This window comes from Coregonus clupeaformis, chromosome 1, assembly GCF_020615455.1.
Source record: "Coregonus clupeaformis isolate EN_2021a chromosome 1, ASM2061545v1, whole genome shotgun sequence".
Lineage (NCBI taxonomy): Eukaryota > Metazoa > Chordata > Actinopteri > Salmoniformes > Salmonidae > Coregonus > Coregonus clupeaformis.
This window is the reverse complement of record NC_059192.1, coordinates 65295814-65314514: the sequence shown is the minus strand read 5'-3', so window position 1 is coordinate 65314514 and position 18701 is coordinate 65295814. Positions and strand designations below refer to the sequence as shown.

At 48.1% G+C, this 18701-nt stretch overlaps 1 protein-coding gene across 1 annotated transcript in view; it reads right to left on the bottom strand.

The window, feature by feature from the left end:
* ehbp1 (EH domain binding protein 1) overlaps positions 1 to 18701 on the bottom strand; it is a gene marked incomplete at its 3' end in the record, with an annotated part of 223343 nt that overhangs the window by 66019 nt on the left and 138623 nt on the right. The window contains 2 exon segments of the mRNA XM_045215207.1: positions 12286 to 12334; positions 12699 to 12877. Coding sequence (XP_045071142.1) covers positions 12286 to 12334; positions 12699 to 12877 — 228 coding nt within the window.

Below are 18701 nucleotides of genomic sequence, written 5' to 3'. Positions count from 1 at the left end.
ACACTATCTCTCTCCAACACACACACTCTCTCCCTCTCTCTCTCCAACACTCTCTCCCTCTCTAACACACTCTCTCTCTCCAACACACACTCTCTCTCCAACACTCTCTCTCTCCTCTTCCAACACTCTCTCTCTCTCTACAACACTCTCTCTCTACACTCTCTCTCTCCAACACTCTCTCTCTCTCCAACACACTCTCTCTCCAACACACACTCCTCCCTCTCTCTCTCCAACACTCTCTCTCTCTCTCTCCAACACTCTCTCTCGCTTCTCCAACACTCTCTCTCTCTCCAACACTCTCTCTCTCTCTCCAACACACTCTCTCTCTCCCAACACACTCTCTCTCCAACACCTCTCTCTCTCCAACACTCTCTCTCTCCAACACTCTCTCTCTCTCCAACACTCTCTCTCTCTCCAACACTCGCTCTCTCTCCAACACTCTCTCTCTCTCTTTCTCCAACACTCTCCCCTTCCAACACACTCTCTCTCTCCAACACGCTCTCTCTCTCGCTCTCTCCAACACGCTCTCTCAACACTCTCTCTCTCTCCAACACTCTCTCTCTCCAACACTCTCTCTCTCTCTCCAACACTCTCTCTCTCTCTCCAACACTCTCTCTCTCTCTCTCCAACACTCTCTCTCTTTCTCCAACACTCTCTCTCCCCTTCCAACACTCTCTCTCTCCAACACTCTCTCTCTCCAACACTCTCTCTCTCCAACACTCTCTCTCTCTCTCCAACACACTCTCTCTCTTTCTCCAACACTCGCTCTCTCTCCAACACTCTCTCTCTCTCTCTCCAACACACTCTCTCTCTCTCCAACACTCTCTCTCCAACACTCTCTCTCTCCAACACTCGCTCTCTCTCCAACACTCTCTCTCTCTTTCTCCAACACTCTCTCTCTCTTTCTCCAACACTCGCTCTCTCTCCAACACTCTCCCCTTCCAACACACTCTCTCCAACACACTCTCTCTCTCGCTCTCTCCAACACGCTCTCTCTCTCTCTCTCCAACACACTCTCTCTCCAACACTCTCTCTCTCCAACACTCTCTCTCTCCAACACACACTCTCTCCAACACTATCTCTCTCTCCAACACTCTCTCTCTCCAACACTCTCTCTCTCCAACACTATCTCTCTCTCCAACACTCTCTCTCTCTCCAACACTCTTCTCTCTCTCCAACACTCTCTCTCTCGCTCTCTCCAACACGCTCTCTCTCTCTCTCTCTCCAACACACTCTCTCTCTCCAACACTCTCTCTCTCTCCAACACACTCTCTCTCCAACACTCTCTCTCTCCAACACTCTCTCTCCAACACTCTCTCTCTCCAACACTCTCTCACACACTCTCTCTCTCCAACACACACTCTCTCTCCAACACTCTCTCTCTCCCCTTCCAACACTCTCTCTCTCTACAACACTCTCTCTCTCTCTCTCCAACACTCTCTTTCTCCAACACTCTCCCCTTCCAACACTCTCTCTCTCTCCAACACACTCTCTCCTTCTCTCTCTCCAACACGCTCTCTCTCGCTCTCTCCAACACGCTCTCTCTCTCTCTATCTCCAACACACTCTCTCTCTCCAACACTCTCTCTCTCCAACACACACTCTCTCTCCAACACACACACACTCTCTCTCTCTCTCTCTCTCTCTCTAACACACTCTCTCTTTCTCCAACACTTCTCTCTCTCAACACTCTCTCTCTCTCTCCAACACTTCTCTCTCCACACTCTCTCTCCAACACTCTCTCTCTCTCCAACACTCTCTCTCCAACACTCTCTCTCTCCAACACACTCTCTCTCTCTCTCTCTCCAACACACTCTCTCTCCAACACTCTCTCTCCCAACACTCTCTCTCTCCAACACTATCTCTCTCCAACACACACTCTCTCCAACACACTCTCTCCAAACTCTCTCTCTCCAACACTCTCTCTCTCTCTCTCTCCAACACTCTCTCTCTCCAAACATCTCTCTCTCTCCAACACTCTCTCTCTCAACACTCTCTCTCTCTCTAACACTCTCTCTCTCTCTCTCAACACTCTCTCTCTCTCCACTCTCTCTCCTCTCTCTCTCCCTCTCTCTCTCTCTCTCTCCTCTCTCTCACTCTCTCTCTCAACACTCTCTCTCTCAACACTCTCTCTCTCCAACACTCTCTCTCTCTCTCAACACTCTCTCTCTCCAACACTCTCTCTCTCTCTCTCTCTCTCCTCTCAACACACTCTCTCTCCAACACACACTCTCTCTCTCTCTCCAACACACTCTCTCTCTCCACACTCTCTCTCTCTCCAACACTCTCTCTCTCTCTCTCTCTCTCTCCACACACACTCTCTCACTTTCTCCAACACTCTCTCTCTTTCTCCAACACTCTCCCCTTCCAACACTCTCTCTCTCTCCAACACTCTCTCTCTAACACTCTCTCTCACTTCCTCTCTCTCCTTTACTCTCTCACACAGAAGGGTGGAGGAGGGGAGGACGGCAGGATTAAGTTAAGGTGCAGAAAGAGGAGAAGGGGAGGAAGAGGAGAAGAGGAGGAATGAGAAGGAGGAGGAGAGGGGAATGGCCTGATCAAGAGAGGGCCGTTTCTCAACTTCCAGTTAATTAGAATGTTTCAGATCTTTTCTTCCCTCCTTCCCTCCGCTGGGCCTGGCTGCTGAACAATGGATGGAGAGATGGATACCCTCGGATGGGGAGAGGTGGAGGGAGGGAGGGAGGGATGTAGAGGGGAGGTGTGAGTCAGTGGAGAAGAAGAGAGAAGAAGAAAAGGCAAGAAGAAAGAGAAGAGCAGTTTGGTGAGAGAGAGAGAGAGAGAGAGAGAGAGAGAGAGAGAGAGAGAGAGAGAGAGAGAGAGAGAGAGAGAGAGAGAGAGAGAGACAGAGAGAGAGAGAGAGAGAGAGAGGGAGGATGAGAGAGAGAGAGGAGAGGGAGAGAGAGAGAGAGAGAGAGAGGGGGGGATAGAGAGAGAGAGAGAGAGAGGGGAGGGAGGATGGAGAGAGAGAGAGAGAGAGAGAGAGAGAGAGAGAGAGAGAGAGAGAGAGAGAGAGAGAGAGAGAGAGAGAGAGGGGAGGGAGGATGAGAGAGAGAGAGAGAGAGAGACAGCGACAGAGACAGAAACAGAGACACAGAGAGAGAGAGAGAGAGAGAGAGAGAGAGAGAGAGAGAGAGAGAGAGAGAGAGACAGAGACACAGAGAGAGAGAGAGAGGGAGAGGGAGAGAGAGAGAGAGAGAGAGAGAGGGAGGGAGGATGGAGAGAGAGAGAGAGAGAGGGGGAGGGAGGATGGAGAGAGAGAGAGAGAGAGAGAGAGAGAGAGAGAGAGAGAGAGAACAGAGACAGAGACAGAAACAGAGACACAGAGAGAGAGAGAGAGAGAGAGAGAAAGTGAGAGAGAGAGAGGGGGGAGGATGAGAGAGAGAGAGAGAGAGGGGAGAGACGGGAGGATGGAGAGAGAGAGAGAGAGAGAGGGGGGAGGGAGGATGGAGAGAGAGAGAGGGGGGGAGGGGGGAGGGAGGATGAGAGAGAGAGGGGGGAGGGAGGATGGAGAGAGAGAGAGAGAGAGAGAGAGAGAGAGAGAGAGAGAGAGAGAGAGAGAGAGAGAGAGAGAGAGAGAGAGAGAGAGAGAGAGAGAGAGAGAGAGAGAGAGAGAGAGAGAGAGAGAGAGAGAGAGAGAGAGAGAGAGAGAGAGAAAGAGGGAACTAAGAGGGCTGATTTGGTTTCTAACACCTATTCAGGGGAACAAAGTGTGTTGGTATTGTTCCCTCCTCACTAAAGTCTTCTCTGAAATAGAGGGACAAGCTCACCACTCAATAGAACTGAAAGAAAGAAAGAAAGAAAGTGAGAGTAGAGATGTGAGGAGGAAGGGGAGGGAGGGAGGGAGTAGGTCTTGTATTTCCAGGGTTGTGTTTCAGATTGTGGTGATTGGGAAATCCTGCATCCATTCTGCACACCACTCCAGGCAGGCAGTGTGTAATTTACCCCTGTGCAAACGTATAGTGTACAGAAGGGTAACAGGCCGCCCGCGGGTGGTTTCATTTGTCCCCCCAAGTTTTCTAGGCAAAAATAAAACACTTTAAAACAATTTTTGCATGTTCATTGTTGGACATAAAAGACAACGAACATACTGTGTCCATAATAAGTATATAGGTTGAGAACTTTTGTGAAAGAGCACAGTTTGGGGGATATGGCATGTAGAGGCAAACCGGATTGTAAAATTGACTGTTTCCATAAAATGTATATAGTATGTATAAGCTGGAAGTAGAGGCCTAAGCGTTGTTGTTCACTAGTTTACTCCAATTAGGGAAGGGGTGGTGGGGTTGGAAAGTCATAAAGGGAAATACATGTCAAAAAAAAAAGGATATGTCCAGTGAGGGGAAAAAAGTATTTGATCCCCTGCTGATTTTGTACGTTTGCCCACTGACAAAGAAATGATCAGTCTATATTTTTATGGTAGGTTTATTTGAACAGTGCAAGACAGAATAACAACAAAAAATCCAGAAAACGCATGTCAAAAATGTTATAAATTTATTTGCATTTTAATGAGGGAAATAAGTATTTGACCCCCTCTCAATCAGAAAGATTTCTGGCTCCCAGGTGTCTTTTATACAGGTAACGAGCTGAGATTAGGAGCACACTCTTAAAAGGAGTGCTCCTAATCTCAGTTTGTTACCTGTATAAAAGACACCTGTCCACAGAAGCAATCAATCAATCAGATTCCAAACTCTCCACCATGGCCAAGACCAAAGAGCTCTCCAAGGATGTCAGGGACAAGATTGTAGACCTACACAAGGCTGGAATGGGCTACAAGACCATCGCCAAGCAGCTTGGTGAGAAGGTGACAACAGTTGGTGAGATTATTCGCAAATGGAAGAAACACAAAATAACTGTCAATCTCCCTCGGCCCACGGTGAGGAATCAGCCCAGAACTACACGGGAGTATCTTGTCAATGATCTCAAGGCAGCTGGGACCATTGTCACCAAGAAAACAATTGGTAACACACTACGCCGTGAAGGACTGAAATCCTGCAGCGCCGCAAAGGTCCCCCTGCTCAAGAAAGCACATATACAGGCCCGTCTGAAGTTTGCCAATGAACATCTGAATGATTCAGAGGAGAACTGGGTGAAAGTGTTGTGGTCAGATGAGACCAAAATCGAGCTCTTTGGCATCAAATCAACTCCCCGTGTTTGGAGGAGGAGGAATGCTGCCTATGACCCCAAGAACACCATTCCCACCGTCAAAAACATGGAGGTGGAAACATTATGCTTTGGGGGTGTTTTTCTGCTAAGGGGACAGGACAACTTCACCGCATCAAAGGGACGATGGACGGCGCCATGTACCGTCAAATCTTGGGTGAGAACCTCCTTCCCTCAGCCAGGGCATTGAAAATGGGTCGTGGATGGGTATTCCAGCATGACAATGACCCAAAACACACGGCCAAGGCAACAAAGGAGTGGCTCAAGAAGAAGCACATTAAGGTCCTGGAGTGGCCTAGCCAGTCTCCAGACCTTAATCCCATAGAAAATCTGTGGAGGGAGCTGAAGGTTCGAGTTGCCAAACGTCAGCCTCAAAACCTTAATGACTTGGAGAAGATCTGCAAAGAGGAGTGGGACAAAATCCCTCCTGAGATGTGTGCAAATCTGGTGGCCAACTACAAGAAACGTCTGACCTCTGTGATTGCCAACAAGGGTTTTGCCACCAAGTACTAAGTCATGTTTTGCAGAGTGGTCAAATACTTATTTCCCTCATTAAAATGCAAATCAATTCATAACATTTTTGACATGCGTTTTTCTGGATTTTTTGGTTGTTATTCTGTCTCTCACTGTTCAAATAAACCTACCATTAAAATGATAGACCGATCATGTCTTTGTCAGTGGGCAAACGTACAAAATCAGCAGGGGATCAAATACTTTTTTCCCTCACTGTATATATATGTATTTATATGTGTGTATATGTATGCATGTATGTATATGTATATATATATATGCGAGAAAAAAACATATGGGGGATTGGAAGTGATGCAGACAATTACATTGATGGAAGTTACACTCTATCTGCAATTTTAAAGCTGATCTAAATAAATCTAAATAAATCGTCTCCAAGTGATTTACATTTTGGAAATCTGTTCCCACGCATATTAGAGATACGTGATCGTATATCCTACAAATGTAAGCAAGACTTGAAATTATGTTTTAGTCAAATATGATATCTGTTTGGCCTTCTTGCGGTCAATTTACAGTCTACAAATAATTTGTAATCATGTTCCGGCCCCCCAACCAGCCACTCAAGAAAAAAACCGTCCCGTGGCTGAATCTAGTTGATGATCCATTTTACATTTACATTTACATTTTAGTCATTTAGCAGACACTCTTATCCAGAGCGACTTACAGTTAGTGAGTGCATACATAATTTTTTGTATTTTTCATACTGGCCCCCCGTGGGAATCAAACCCACAACCCTGGCAAACGCCATGCTCTACCAACTGAGCTACATCCCTGCCGGCCATTCCCTCCCCTACCCTGGACGACGCTGGGCCAATTGTGCGCCGCCCCATGGGTCTCCCGGTCACGGCCGGCTACAACAGAGCCTGGATTCGAACCAGGATCTCTAGTGGCACAGCTAGCACTGCAATGCAGTGCCTTAGACCACTGCGCCACCTGATGTACAGTATAGAGCAGGGTTCTTCAATTCCGGTCCTGGAGGGCCGAAACACCTCTGTTTTTCATCCTCTCCTTCTAATCAGGGGCTAATTCAGACCTGGGACACCAGGTGAGTGCAATTAACTACCAGGTAGAAATAAAAAACAGAAGTGTTTCGGCCCTCCAGGACCGGAATTGAAGAACCCTGGTATAGAGGAAGAAGAAGGTTAAGAGAGCGGAGGGAGATGGAGACAGAAAGAGAGAGAGGGTGGAAGAGAGCAAAATAGAGGGGGAAAGGTAAAATGAAGGAGGAGAAGAGTCAAACCATTCATTTCTATCTGATAGACAAGAAACCCTCCTCCTCCCCCCCTCCCCCTCCTCCTCCCCCCCTCCTCCCCTCCCCCTCCCCTCCTCCTCCCCCTCCTTGTGTAAGAAGTGATTGCACAGTGCAGTAACCCCAGAGACAGACAGACAGACCATTGAAATATGACTGATAAGGACAATCAATAACAGGAGAATATTTGGAGTTTTTTATCATCATGGCCTTTGAAAAGATCCATTATCAATGAATTAACACACTGCTGTGTGTGTGTGTGTGTGTGTGTGTGTGTGTGTGTGTGTGTGTGTGCGTGTGTGTGTGTTTGTAATGAGAAAAAGCAGAAGTAATTTCCCATGATATCTGATATGAGGCAGTGCGCTGCTGAGGGAGCACCAGGTTAAAGCGCCTCACAACAGTGAAGAGAGGTCTAGCCATCGGAGTTCAAATTCCTCTTTGTATTGTATACAAATGACAATTGTGATTATAAAATCAGAAAGATCCGAAAATATGTTTTATTTTTTATTTGATTCAAATGGTCGGTACTAGGTGGCCATTTGACCTGGTGTTCTATGTTGTGTTGATGTAGCAACATTACCTCTCTCTACTTCTCACATCTCTTATTGATGTAGCTACATTACCTCTCTCTGCTTCTCACACCTCTTGTTGATGTAGCTACATTACCTCTCTCTGCTTCTCACACCTCTTGTTGATGTAGCTACATTACCTCTATTTCTCACACATCTTGTTGATGTAGCTACATTACCTCTCTCTGCTTCTCACACCTCTTGTTGATGTAGCTACATTACCTCTCTCTACTTCTCACACCTCTTGTTGATGTAGCTACATTACCTCTCTCTACTTCTCACACCTCTTGTTGATGTAGCTACATTACCTCTCTCTACTTCTCACACCTCTTGTTGATGTAGCTACATTACCTCTCTCTCCTCTTGTTGATGTAACTACATTACCTCTCTCTCCTCTTGTTGATGTAACTACAGTGAGGAAAAAAGTATTTGATCCCCTGCTGATTTTGTATATTTGCCCACTGACAAAGAAATGATCAGTCTATAATTTTAATGGTAGCTTTATTTGAACAGTGAGAGACAGAATAACAACAACAAAATCCAGAAAAATGCATGTCAAAAATGTTCTAAATTGATTTGCATTTTAATGAGGGAAATAAGTATTTGACCCCCTCTCAATCAGAAAGATTTCTGGCTCCCAGGTGTCTTTTATACAGGTAACGAGCTGAGATTAGGAGCACACTCTTAAAGGGAGTGCTCCTAATCTCAGCTTGTTACCTGTATAAAAGACACCTTTCCACAGAAGCAATCAATCAATCAGATTCCAAACTCTCCACCATGGCCAAGACCAAAGAGCTCTCCAAGGATGTCAGGGACAAGATTGTAGACTTAAACAAGGCTGTAATGGGCTACAAGACCATCGCCAAGCAGCTTGGTGAGAAGGTGACAACAGGAAAGAAACACAAAAGTACTGTCAATCTCCCTCGGCCTGGGGCTCCATGCAAGATCTCACCTCATGGAGTTGCAATGATCATGAGAACGGTGAGGAATCAGCCCAGAACTACACGGGAGGATCTTGTCAATGATCTCAAGGCAGCTGGGACCATAGTCACCAAGAAAACAATTGGTAACACACTACGCCGTGAAGGACTGAAATCCTGCAGCGCCCGCAAGGTCCCCCTGCTCAAGAAAGCACGTATACAGGCCCGTCTGAAGTTTGCCAATGAACATCTGAATGATTCAGAGGAGAACTGGGTGAAAGTGTTGTGGTCAGATGAGACAAAAATCGAGCTCTTTGGCATCAGCTCAACTCCCCGTGTTTGCAGGAGGAGGAATGCTGCCTATGACCCCAAGAACACCATCCCCACCGTCAAACATGGAGGTGGAAACATTATGCTTTGGGGGTGTTTTTCTGCTAAGGGGACAGGACAACTTCACCGCATCAAAGAGACGATGGACGGGGCCATGTACCGTCAAATCTTGGGTGAGAACCTCCTTCCCTCAGCCAGGGCATTGAAAATGGGTCGTGGATGGGTATTCCAGCATGACAATGACCCAAAACACACGGCCAAGGCAACAAAGGAGTGGCTCAAGAAGAAGCACATTAAGGTCCTGGAGTGGCCTAGCCAGTCTCCAGACCTTAATCCCATAGAAAATCTGTGGAGGGAGCTGAAGGTTCGAGTTGCCAAACGTCAGCCTCGAAACCTTAATGACTTGGAGAAGATCTGCAAAGAGGAGTGGAACAAAATCCCTCCTGAGATGTGTGCAAACCTGGTGGCCAACTACAAGAAACGTCTGACCTCTGTGATTGCCAACAAGGGTTTTGCCACCAAGTACTAAATCATGTTATGCAGAGAGGTCAAATACTTATTTCTCTCATTAAAATGCAAATCAATTTATAACATTTTTGACATGCGGTTTTCTGGATTTTTGTGTTGTTATTCTGTCTCTCACTGTTCAACTAAACCTACCATTACAATTATAGACTGATCATGTCTTTGTCAGTGGGCAAACGTACAAAATCAGCAGGGGATCAAATACTTTTTTCCCTCACTGTATATTACCTCTCTCTCCTCTTGTTGATGTAACTACATTACCTCTCTCTCCTCTTGTTGATGTAACTACATTACCTCTCTCTACTTCTCACACCTCTTTCTTTTTTTACTTTCCATACAGAAGTGTGGTTTTTGGGACCAAGGAGTGTGTGTGTGTGAGTGTGTGTGTGTGAGTGTGTGTTGTGAAAGCCTATTCGTCAGGCCCCGTCTCGCAGCAAATTCCTCACTGGGTTGAGCGGAGAGGAGGAACGTGAGATGGGGTGAATGAAAGAAGGAAGCGCTGTAAACAGGATTACATCATCGCAAGGCCTGGTCCATGAAACCACACACACCTTACATGTTTCCTCACCCACACAGACATTTAACATGCATCCAACACACACACACACACACAGTGTTCACAGCAGGTCGTCTAGTTATGATACTATACCTCCCACAGGTGACTTTCCCTCTACCCCTCTACCCCTCTACCCCCAACCCTCTACCCCCCTAACCCTTTACCCCTCTACCCCCCCTAACCCTCTACCCCTCTACCCCCCCTAACCCTCTACCCCTCTACCCCCCTAACCCTCTACCCCTCTACCCCCCTAACCCTCTACCCCTCTACCCCCCCTAACCCTCTACCCCTCTACCCCCTAACCCCTCACCCCCCTAACCCTCTACCCTCTACCCCCTAACCCTCTACCCCCCTAACCCTCTACCCCTCTACCCCCCTAACCCTCTACCCCTCTACCCCCCTAACCCTCTACCCCCTACCCCCTAACCCCTCTACCCCTCTACCCCCCTACCCCCTAACCCTCTACCCCTCTACCCCCCTAACCCTCTACCCCTCTACCCCCAACCCCTACCCCTCTACCCCCCTAACCCTCTACCCCCTCTACCCCCTAACCCTCTACCCCTCTACCCCCTAACCCTCTACCCCCTACCCCCAACCCTCTACCCCCCTAACCCTCTACCCTCTACCCCCCCTAACCCTCTACCCCTCTACCCCCTAACCCTCTACCCCTCTACCCCCCTAACCCTTTACCCCCTCTACCCCCCTAACCCTCTACCCTCTACCCCCCTAACCCTCTACCCCTCTACCCCCCTAACCCCCTAACCCTCTACCCCTCTACCCCCCTAACCCTCTACCCCCCTAACCCTCTACCCTCTACCACCCAACCCCCTACCCCTCTACCCCCCTACCCTCTACCCCTCTACCCCCCTAACCCTCTACCCCTCTACCCCCCTAACCCTCTACCCCCCCTCTACCCCCCTAACCCTCTACCCCTCTACCCCCCTAACCCTCTACCCCTCTACCCCCCCCTAACCCTATACCCCCTACCCCCCTAACCCCCTAACCCTTTACCCCTCTACCCCCCTAACCCTCTACCCCTCTACCCCCCAACCCTCTACCCCTCTACCCCCCTAACCCTCTACCCCTCTACCCCCCTAACCCTTTACCCCTCTACCCCCCTAACCCTATACCCTCTACCCCCAACCCTCTACCCCCCTAACCCTCTACCCCTCTACCCCCTAACCCTCTACCCCTCTACCCCCCCAACCCTCTACCCCCACCCTCTACCCCCCTAACCCTCTACCCCTCTACCCCCTAACCCTCTACCCCTCTACCCCCCTAACCCTCTACCCCTCTACCCCCCCAACCCTCTACCCCTCTACCCCCTATACCCCTCTACCCCCCTAACCCTCTACCCCTCTACCCCCCCTAACCCTCTACCCCTCTACCCCTCTACCCCTCTACCTCCAACCCTCTACCCCCCTAACCCTCTACCCCCAACCCCCCTAACCCTATACCCCTCTATCCCCCACCCCCCTGTTTCCAGGGATTAATGGTAGGGCCCTAATGGTGTTATTCCACTACAGCTCCAGTCATGGTGTTATTCCACTACAGCTCCAGTCATGGTGTTATTCCACTACAGCTCCAGTCATGGTGCTATTCCACTACAGCACCAGTCATGGTGTTATTCCACTACAGCTCCAGTCATGGTGTTATTCCACTACAGCTCCAGTCATGGTGTTATTCCACTACAGCTCCAGTCATGGTGTTATTCCACTACAGCTCCAGTCATGGTGTTATTCCACTACAGCTCCAGTCATGGTGTTATTCCACTACAGCTCCAGTCATGGTGTTATTCCACTACAGCTCCAGTCATGGTGTTATTCCACTACAGCTCCAGTCATGGTGTTATTCCACTACAGTTCCAGTCATGGTGTTATTCCACTACAGCTCCAGTCATGGTGTTATTCCACTACAGCTCCAGTCATGGTGTTATTCCACTACAGCTCCAGTCATGGTGTTATTCCACTACAGCTCCAGTCATGGTGTTATTCCACTACAGCTCCAGTCATGGTGTTATTCCACTACAGCTCCAGTCATGGTGTTATTCCACTACAGCTCCAGTCATTGCAAGGCCTGACGAATAGGCTTTCACACACACACAAGAGGAGAGAGAGGTAATGTAGTTACATCAACAAGAGGAGAGAGAGGTAATGTAGTTACATCAACAAGAGGAGAGAGAGGTAATGTAGTTACATCAACAAGAGGAGAGAGAGGTAATGTAGTTACATCAACAAGAGGAGAGAGAGGTAATGTAGTTACATCAACAAGAGGAGAGAGAGGTAATGTAGTTACATCAACAAGAGGAGAGAGAGGTGCAAAGCCTGGAAACACCGGTGCAAAGCCTGTGTGTGTACGTGTGTGTGTGTGTTTGTGTGTGTTTGTGTGTGTGTGTGTGTGTGTGGCGGCACAGCGGTGAGCAGACTCTTACCTTTTTGTTGTTTTCTTTAATATCCTGAGGATTGAGGGCCTTGTAGTCTCTGGAGAGAACAGGGGGAGGTCAGAGAGAGAGAGAGAGAGAGAGAGAGGAGGGAGGGAGGAGGGAGAGAAGGGGAGAGAGAGAGGGAGGGGGAGAGAGAGGAGAGTGTGATTAGATATGCGTCACATGTAATGGCATTAGAACTGTAACATGCAATTTCACAGCAGCTCAATCAACTAAACTAATAGAGAGGAAAATACTAAAATAACACACAACGATTACACACACACACACACACACACACACACACACACACAGTGCTTTGATGCTTTATCTTGTGCTCTCTCTCTTCTCTTCTCCTCTTGATAGACCATTAGGTTTTCCACATGGACTCTTGAGTGTAGGAGTATGTTTCTATAACTCACATGTAGTCAGGTCTGAAGTGATGGAGCAGGGCGCAGAATGCCAGGCCGTTCCTCCAGGATGTGGTGAAGTTGGTGATCTTGACTCCGCGGTAATTCTTTGTGACCTCACGGCACCAGGCCAGCAGGGATTGGCTAGCGTTGGGCTTCCCACCAAGCACTGGGCTCGGGACAGGACTGGGCTGTAGAGAGAGGGAAAGGGAGAGAGAGAGAGAGAGAGAGAAAGAGAGAGTCACAGTTAGCATTTTTTTCCCACTTTAGACATTGATTTATAGTGTGTCCTAATGCTATACGACATTGAATTGTTTCTTTCATGCCAATAATGTTCAACAACAAAGTTCACAATGTCTCATTTCTCTTATCCAATTAGTTTTTTAATTAGGGGGCTGGATGGGCACATTGACACACACACAGTAATGAGGGGTCAGACTCAAAGCTGCGTATGAGCATGGATAATGTAAACATTTTATGAATTAGCTCCGCCCTTTGAAGTCTTATCGGAACCCGGCTTAACCAATGGGAGGGTCCCGTAGCCCAGACGCCAAATCCCACAAATCCACTTCCATCTGTCTGTCTCACCAGAACCAATGGAATTCTAACTTTTCTAACTTGTTATGAACGGCTAAGCAGGGGGTATTGCTGGCATGGATTTGATATATTAGGAATGTTCATTTGGCTTGCTCAGAGTATTCATCAAAACAAAACATTGACACAAATGACCTCTAGCATATAATCAGTGTTCACTAACCCTGGGCCTGGGGAGCTACAGGGGAGTGCAGGCTTTTGCTCTAGCCCAGCACTAAGACACTAGAGTCAATAGAACCTTGATCAGATGAAGCTGGTATCTTCTGATTCAACATTTTGTCAAAGCCCTTTTTCTACTTAACCAGAGTCAGATGAACTCATGGATACCAGTTTTATGTCTTTGTGTGCAGTTTGAAGGAAGTTGAAGGTCGTTTCTGGAGCCATTGCTAACTAGCGTTAGAGCAATGACTGGAAGTCTACAGGATCCCTATCCCTTTAAGTTCCTAGTGAGAGGTCTATGGTGGCTGATAGTGGTAGCAGACCATCTGGACAGAAACAGGCCTTCATATGGCTGCAATGGCTGAACTACCCCCTCTATTGGCCAGCCTGGGATACTGCTGGAGCGAGAGGGAGAGAGAGGTGGGGGAAGAGAGGGAGAGAGAGGTGAAGGAAAAGAGGGAGATAGAGGTGGAGGGAGAGAGAGGTAGAGGGAGAGAGGGAGAGAGAGGTGGAGGAGAAGAGGGGAAGGAGAGAGGGAGAGAGGGGTGGAAGAGGAGAGGGAGAGGGAGGTGGAGGAAGAGAGGGAGAAAGAGGGAGAGGGATGAGGAAGGGAAGATGGGGTGGTGGGGGATGGTGAGATGACTGACAACGGAGAAGTTAGGAGGTGATTATGAGAGCTCTGTATAAACAGACACAAAGGAGGCCTCAGGCCGGGAGAGAGAGAGAAACACACTAAATCAAGTTTTAGGGTCAGAGTTGAGGTTAGGATAGATAGACAGTCTCTTTCAACAGCCGTCCAAGACAGTTCTAGGAGTCTAGGCCTGTGAGTCTCTGGTTAGTAGGGCTGGGAATGGCCAGGGACCTCATGATATTATCACCATACCTAGGTGCCGATTCTATATGAATTATTATATTCATATACTTTGTCACATATGCCTTATTTGAATCGAGTATTGAGGACCAGCAGTTTTTTCCTTAACAAAAAATGCTTAACTTGAGGGGGACTCGAACCCATGATTCCTGTAACCCAGAGAGTCAGAGTTAAGCGCCTTAGCGCTGTACGCCACCTGGCAGTGATGTCAATAGCGGTAAATGTCAGCTATTTGACAAGGCCACAAGGCTCGTCGACTTCTTTTCTACTATGTACAAGAAACGTACATATTGTACAGACGTCCTTTATCTTTCTTTGGTAAAAGCACATGGGTGTGTGTTAAACAGATAAGCAACAGCTTGTTATATGTGAGGATTTGTTCAACCTTAGTAGCTAGTAGCCTTGTCTAGGATCCATCATGCAACATATTGGTAGTTGTGACTGACAAAAGTGGAACAAAAGTACACCTTGACTTTGGATGTTTACAAAAATCCCTCCGGTGGCCGAGTTGACCTATTTTAAGAAATGCCATTGATTTGTGGAGAAAAAGTTTAACATATTTGATAGGGCTGATGAGGAAGTTGTTACAGGAAATAATCACTGTCGCCTGGCGATGTTAGCATAGGGCTAACCTGTGCCAGGTTAGCTGATGGGACCAGCTACAATGTAGCATTCTATCACGTGACACTACGTCAACGATTTTAATTGGCTGATGCTTAAACTTTTAAATCTTGAACTGAAAGGTTTTGTAAAGTTGGTCAGTATGGTCCCTGTGTGTCTGCTGCAGAGCAACAACAGAGAGTTAAGGGATACATGCTCAAAACCAGTTGGCTCACTATTTAAAACAATTTCAAAAGAAGATGGAGAACAAGCTATAGGAGGAGAAATACTGGAGTTTTAGAACAGGTACAGCCGACTTGCGCTTTCTATACTTGGAATCACAGTGTGTGTGTGTGTGTGTGTGTGCGACTGATGTGTCACTTTGTGTGTGTGTGTGTGTGTGTGTCTGACGTGTGACGTGAAAGCTGGTTCTGGAGCCTCAAGGGGAGCCAAGATGAAACAGTTTACAGGGCAACTCTAATAGCACCTTGTTACCTCAGTGTCTGTCTCCTTCCGGCACTTTCTCTCAGTGAAGAGAGGCAGGTGGAGCCGGAGGGGCAGAGAGACGCTTGACATTTCCAGCTCCGTCTTTAAAAGAGGACCTTAACCTTTCCCAACATCCTTACAAGCACACGTTTTAGCCGGCCCAAACAATGCCTGATGGGCCACTCAGAACATAAATAAATAGGAGAAAACAACAACAACATAGGGAGCGTGACAATAAGTCATTTCATAAATTAAGTAGAAATATTAATTTGAGGGGAAAATAGTTTGAAGGAGATTAGCTGGAGTAAGTCCACTTGACTAGACTAATGTTTATGACAACGTAGTAATCATTCTAATATTTTTAACAATTCCATTCATGTCGTTTCTCACACCTCAGCACTGTGTGTGGTTGTGTGTCATTAATGTAAGATAAAGTAATTCACACACATCCCCTCTCTCTGTCTCTCGCTCTGGCAGTCAGTCAGCCAGCCAGTCAGCCAGTCAGCCAGCCAGCCAGTCAGTCAGTCAGCCAGCCAGTCAGTCAGCCAGCCAGCCAGTCAGCCAGCCAGTCAGCCAGCCAGTCAGTCAGCCAGTCAGCCAGCCAGTCAGCCAGCCAGCCAGCCAGCCAGCCAGCCAGTTAGCCAGTCAGCCAGCCAGTCAGCCAGCCAGTCAGTCAGCCAGCCAGTCAGCCAGCCAGCCAGTCAGCCAGCCAGTCAGTCAGTCAGCCAGCCAGTCAGCCAGCCAGCCAGCCAGCCAGCCAGTCAGTCAGTCAGCCAGCCAGCCAGCCAGCCAGTCAGTCAGCCAGTCAGCCAGTTAGCCAGCCAGCCAGCCAGTTAGCCAGTCAGCCAGCCAGTCAGCCAGCCAGTCAGTCAGCCAGCCAGTCAGCCAGCCAGCCAGTCAGCCAGCCAGTCAGCCAGCAGTCAGTCAGCCAGCCAGCCAGCCAGTCAGCCAGCAGCCAGTCAGCCAGCCAGTCAGCCAGCCAGTCAGTCAGCCAGTCAGCCAGCCAGTCAGCCAGCCAGCCAGCCAGCCAGTGCCAGTCAGCCAGTCAGCCAGCCAGTCAGTCAGTCAGCCAGCCAGTCAGCCAGCCAGCCAGTCAGCCAGCCAGTCAGTCAGTCAGCCAGCCAGTCAGCCAGCCAGCCAGCCAGCCAGCCAGTCAGTCAGTCAGCCAGCCAGCCAGCCAGCCAGTCAGTCAGTCAGTCAGCCAGCCAGTCAGTCAGTCAGCCAGCCAGTCAGCCAGCCAGTCAGTCAGTCAGCCAGTCAGCCAGTCCGTCAGCCAGCCAGCCAGCCAGTCAGCCAGCCAGTCAGCCAGTCAAGCTTACTCCTGAGACCATCTTTCTCCTTCCAAGTGATGTCAAAGTAGCTGTCTAATTTCAGGTCCATAATGACCTGGGATTAGAGACCAGGTGCTATTAAAGCAATTAGAACCCAACCCACTCTAGCAGAGGGAGGCACACAAACACCAGCGAGACACACACACATACACTCATGCACACACACACATAAGAGGCCTTTAGACAGTGAGAGCGGGGGGGTAGCATCGAGTGGAAAAAACACACACTGCCACAAAAGGTTAACCACAAAAAAGATTAACTCACTGCAGAGGACAAGGACAGTGTGTGTGTGTGTGTGTGTATATCACATAACTATGAGACCACCAGTGACCCCTATTAATAATAATACATTCTACTCTGAAACATGTAACATTCTCAATTATAAGCCAACACTGCGCTTTTAGACCATAGCAAGATAAAGGTCTATAAATGCATTCCCATACTTTAACCATACATCAGACAGTCAATAACAGAACAAACAGCATATCTGTCTCCACAAAAACACACATTTCCTTAAGACAAGGATAAGGGTGGGGAAAATACACAATGCCTGATTTATCAAACGGGATGGTGTCTCGCCCAAAGCCAGGTACGTGTGTCTGTGTGTCTGTGTGGACTAGAATTGACACAGCTATGTTTCTGGGCTCGGGGGTAGGATTACAGCAAACCTCCGCCTCGACCCAACAAACATTCTGTATTAAAAAAAAAATGAAAAGGGAACCTTCATTACAAAACCCCTCCCGCTATCATACACACACACACACACACACACACACACACACCTTACAGCGCTGTGGAGCGTCGGGCCAAAAACACAACCCGACTGACAAGAGATTCCATTATTTCTGACGCCTCGGTGTCAACAACCAAAGCACATCCGGCGGGGCGGCCGAGGGGGTAGGGAGGAGGGAGGAGAGTGGGGGAGAGAGGAGAGGAGGGAGGAGAGGACAGGAGGGAAAGAGGAGAGGAGAGGAGAGGAGGGAGAGAGGATAGAGCAACGCTAATCTCAGAATAATGTCGAAGCGCCGGGAATACTATAGGATACATCATGTAGGACTATCTGAGTGTCAGTTGGTATCAGAAGTGGGAATGCTATAGGATACATCATGTAGGACTATCTGAGTGTCAGTTGGTATCAGAAGTGGGAATGCTATAGGATACATCATGTAGGACTATCTGAGTGTCAGTTGGTATCAGAAGTGGGATCCATCCCAGGGTCATGCCACATACTGGGTCCAGTTGGTGTGTGTAGTGTACACTTCGGGCTAAAAGGTTTTCTAAAAAAACAATAACAGGGTTTTTCAGCACTCAGGGAGCTGAAGGCAGAGTTTCCAAGCTACTATATGGAGGTTTAGTTTCACAAAGTTCCCTACAGTCTGTGTGTTGTACTATACTTAGGCAGCAAGGCCTGAGGAGGTGTGGTATATGGCCAATATACCACGGCTAAGGTCTGTTCTTCAGCGCGACGCAACGTGGAGTGCCTGGATACAGCCATTAGCCGTGGTATATTGGTCATATACCACAAACCCCAGAGGTGCCTTATTGCTATTATAAACTGGTTACTAACGTAATTAGAACAGTGAAAATACATGTTGTCATACCCGTGGTATATGGTCTGATAAACCACGGCTTTCAGCCAATCAGCATTCAAGGCTGGAACCACCCAGTTTATAAATATTTATATAGACCGTATGGTATACTGGATATCTATTTAATATGCATGTGAACTGGCCCTTCACTTTCTCTCATAAAACAGACATAAGTCAAATGCTTTAAGCGCCGCTTCTGCATCTCTCAGGGGCAAAATGCATGACGACATGAACCCACAAGTCTGCAGAGAGAAAAGATCCTCAATGTCTTCCAATCTAACTTCCATGTCTTCATATGGGTGTCCGAGAGTGTCAGATTGGAGGAGGTGTTAGATCTCTTACTCTTTAAAACCTGTAATCCGCTCAGAGAGCCTACGGCTAAAAC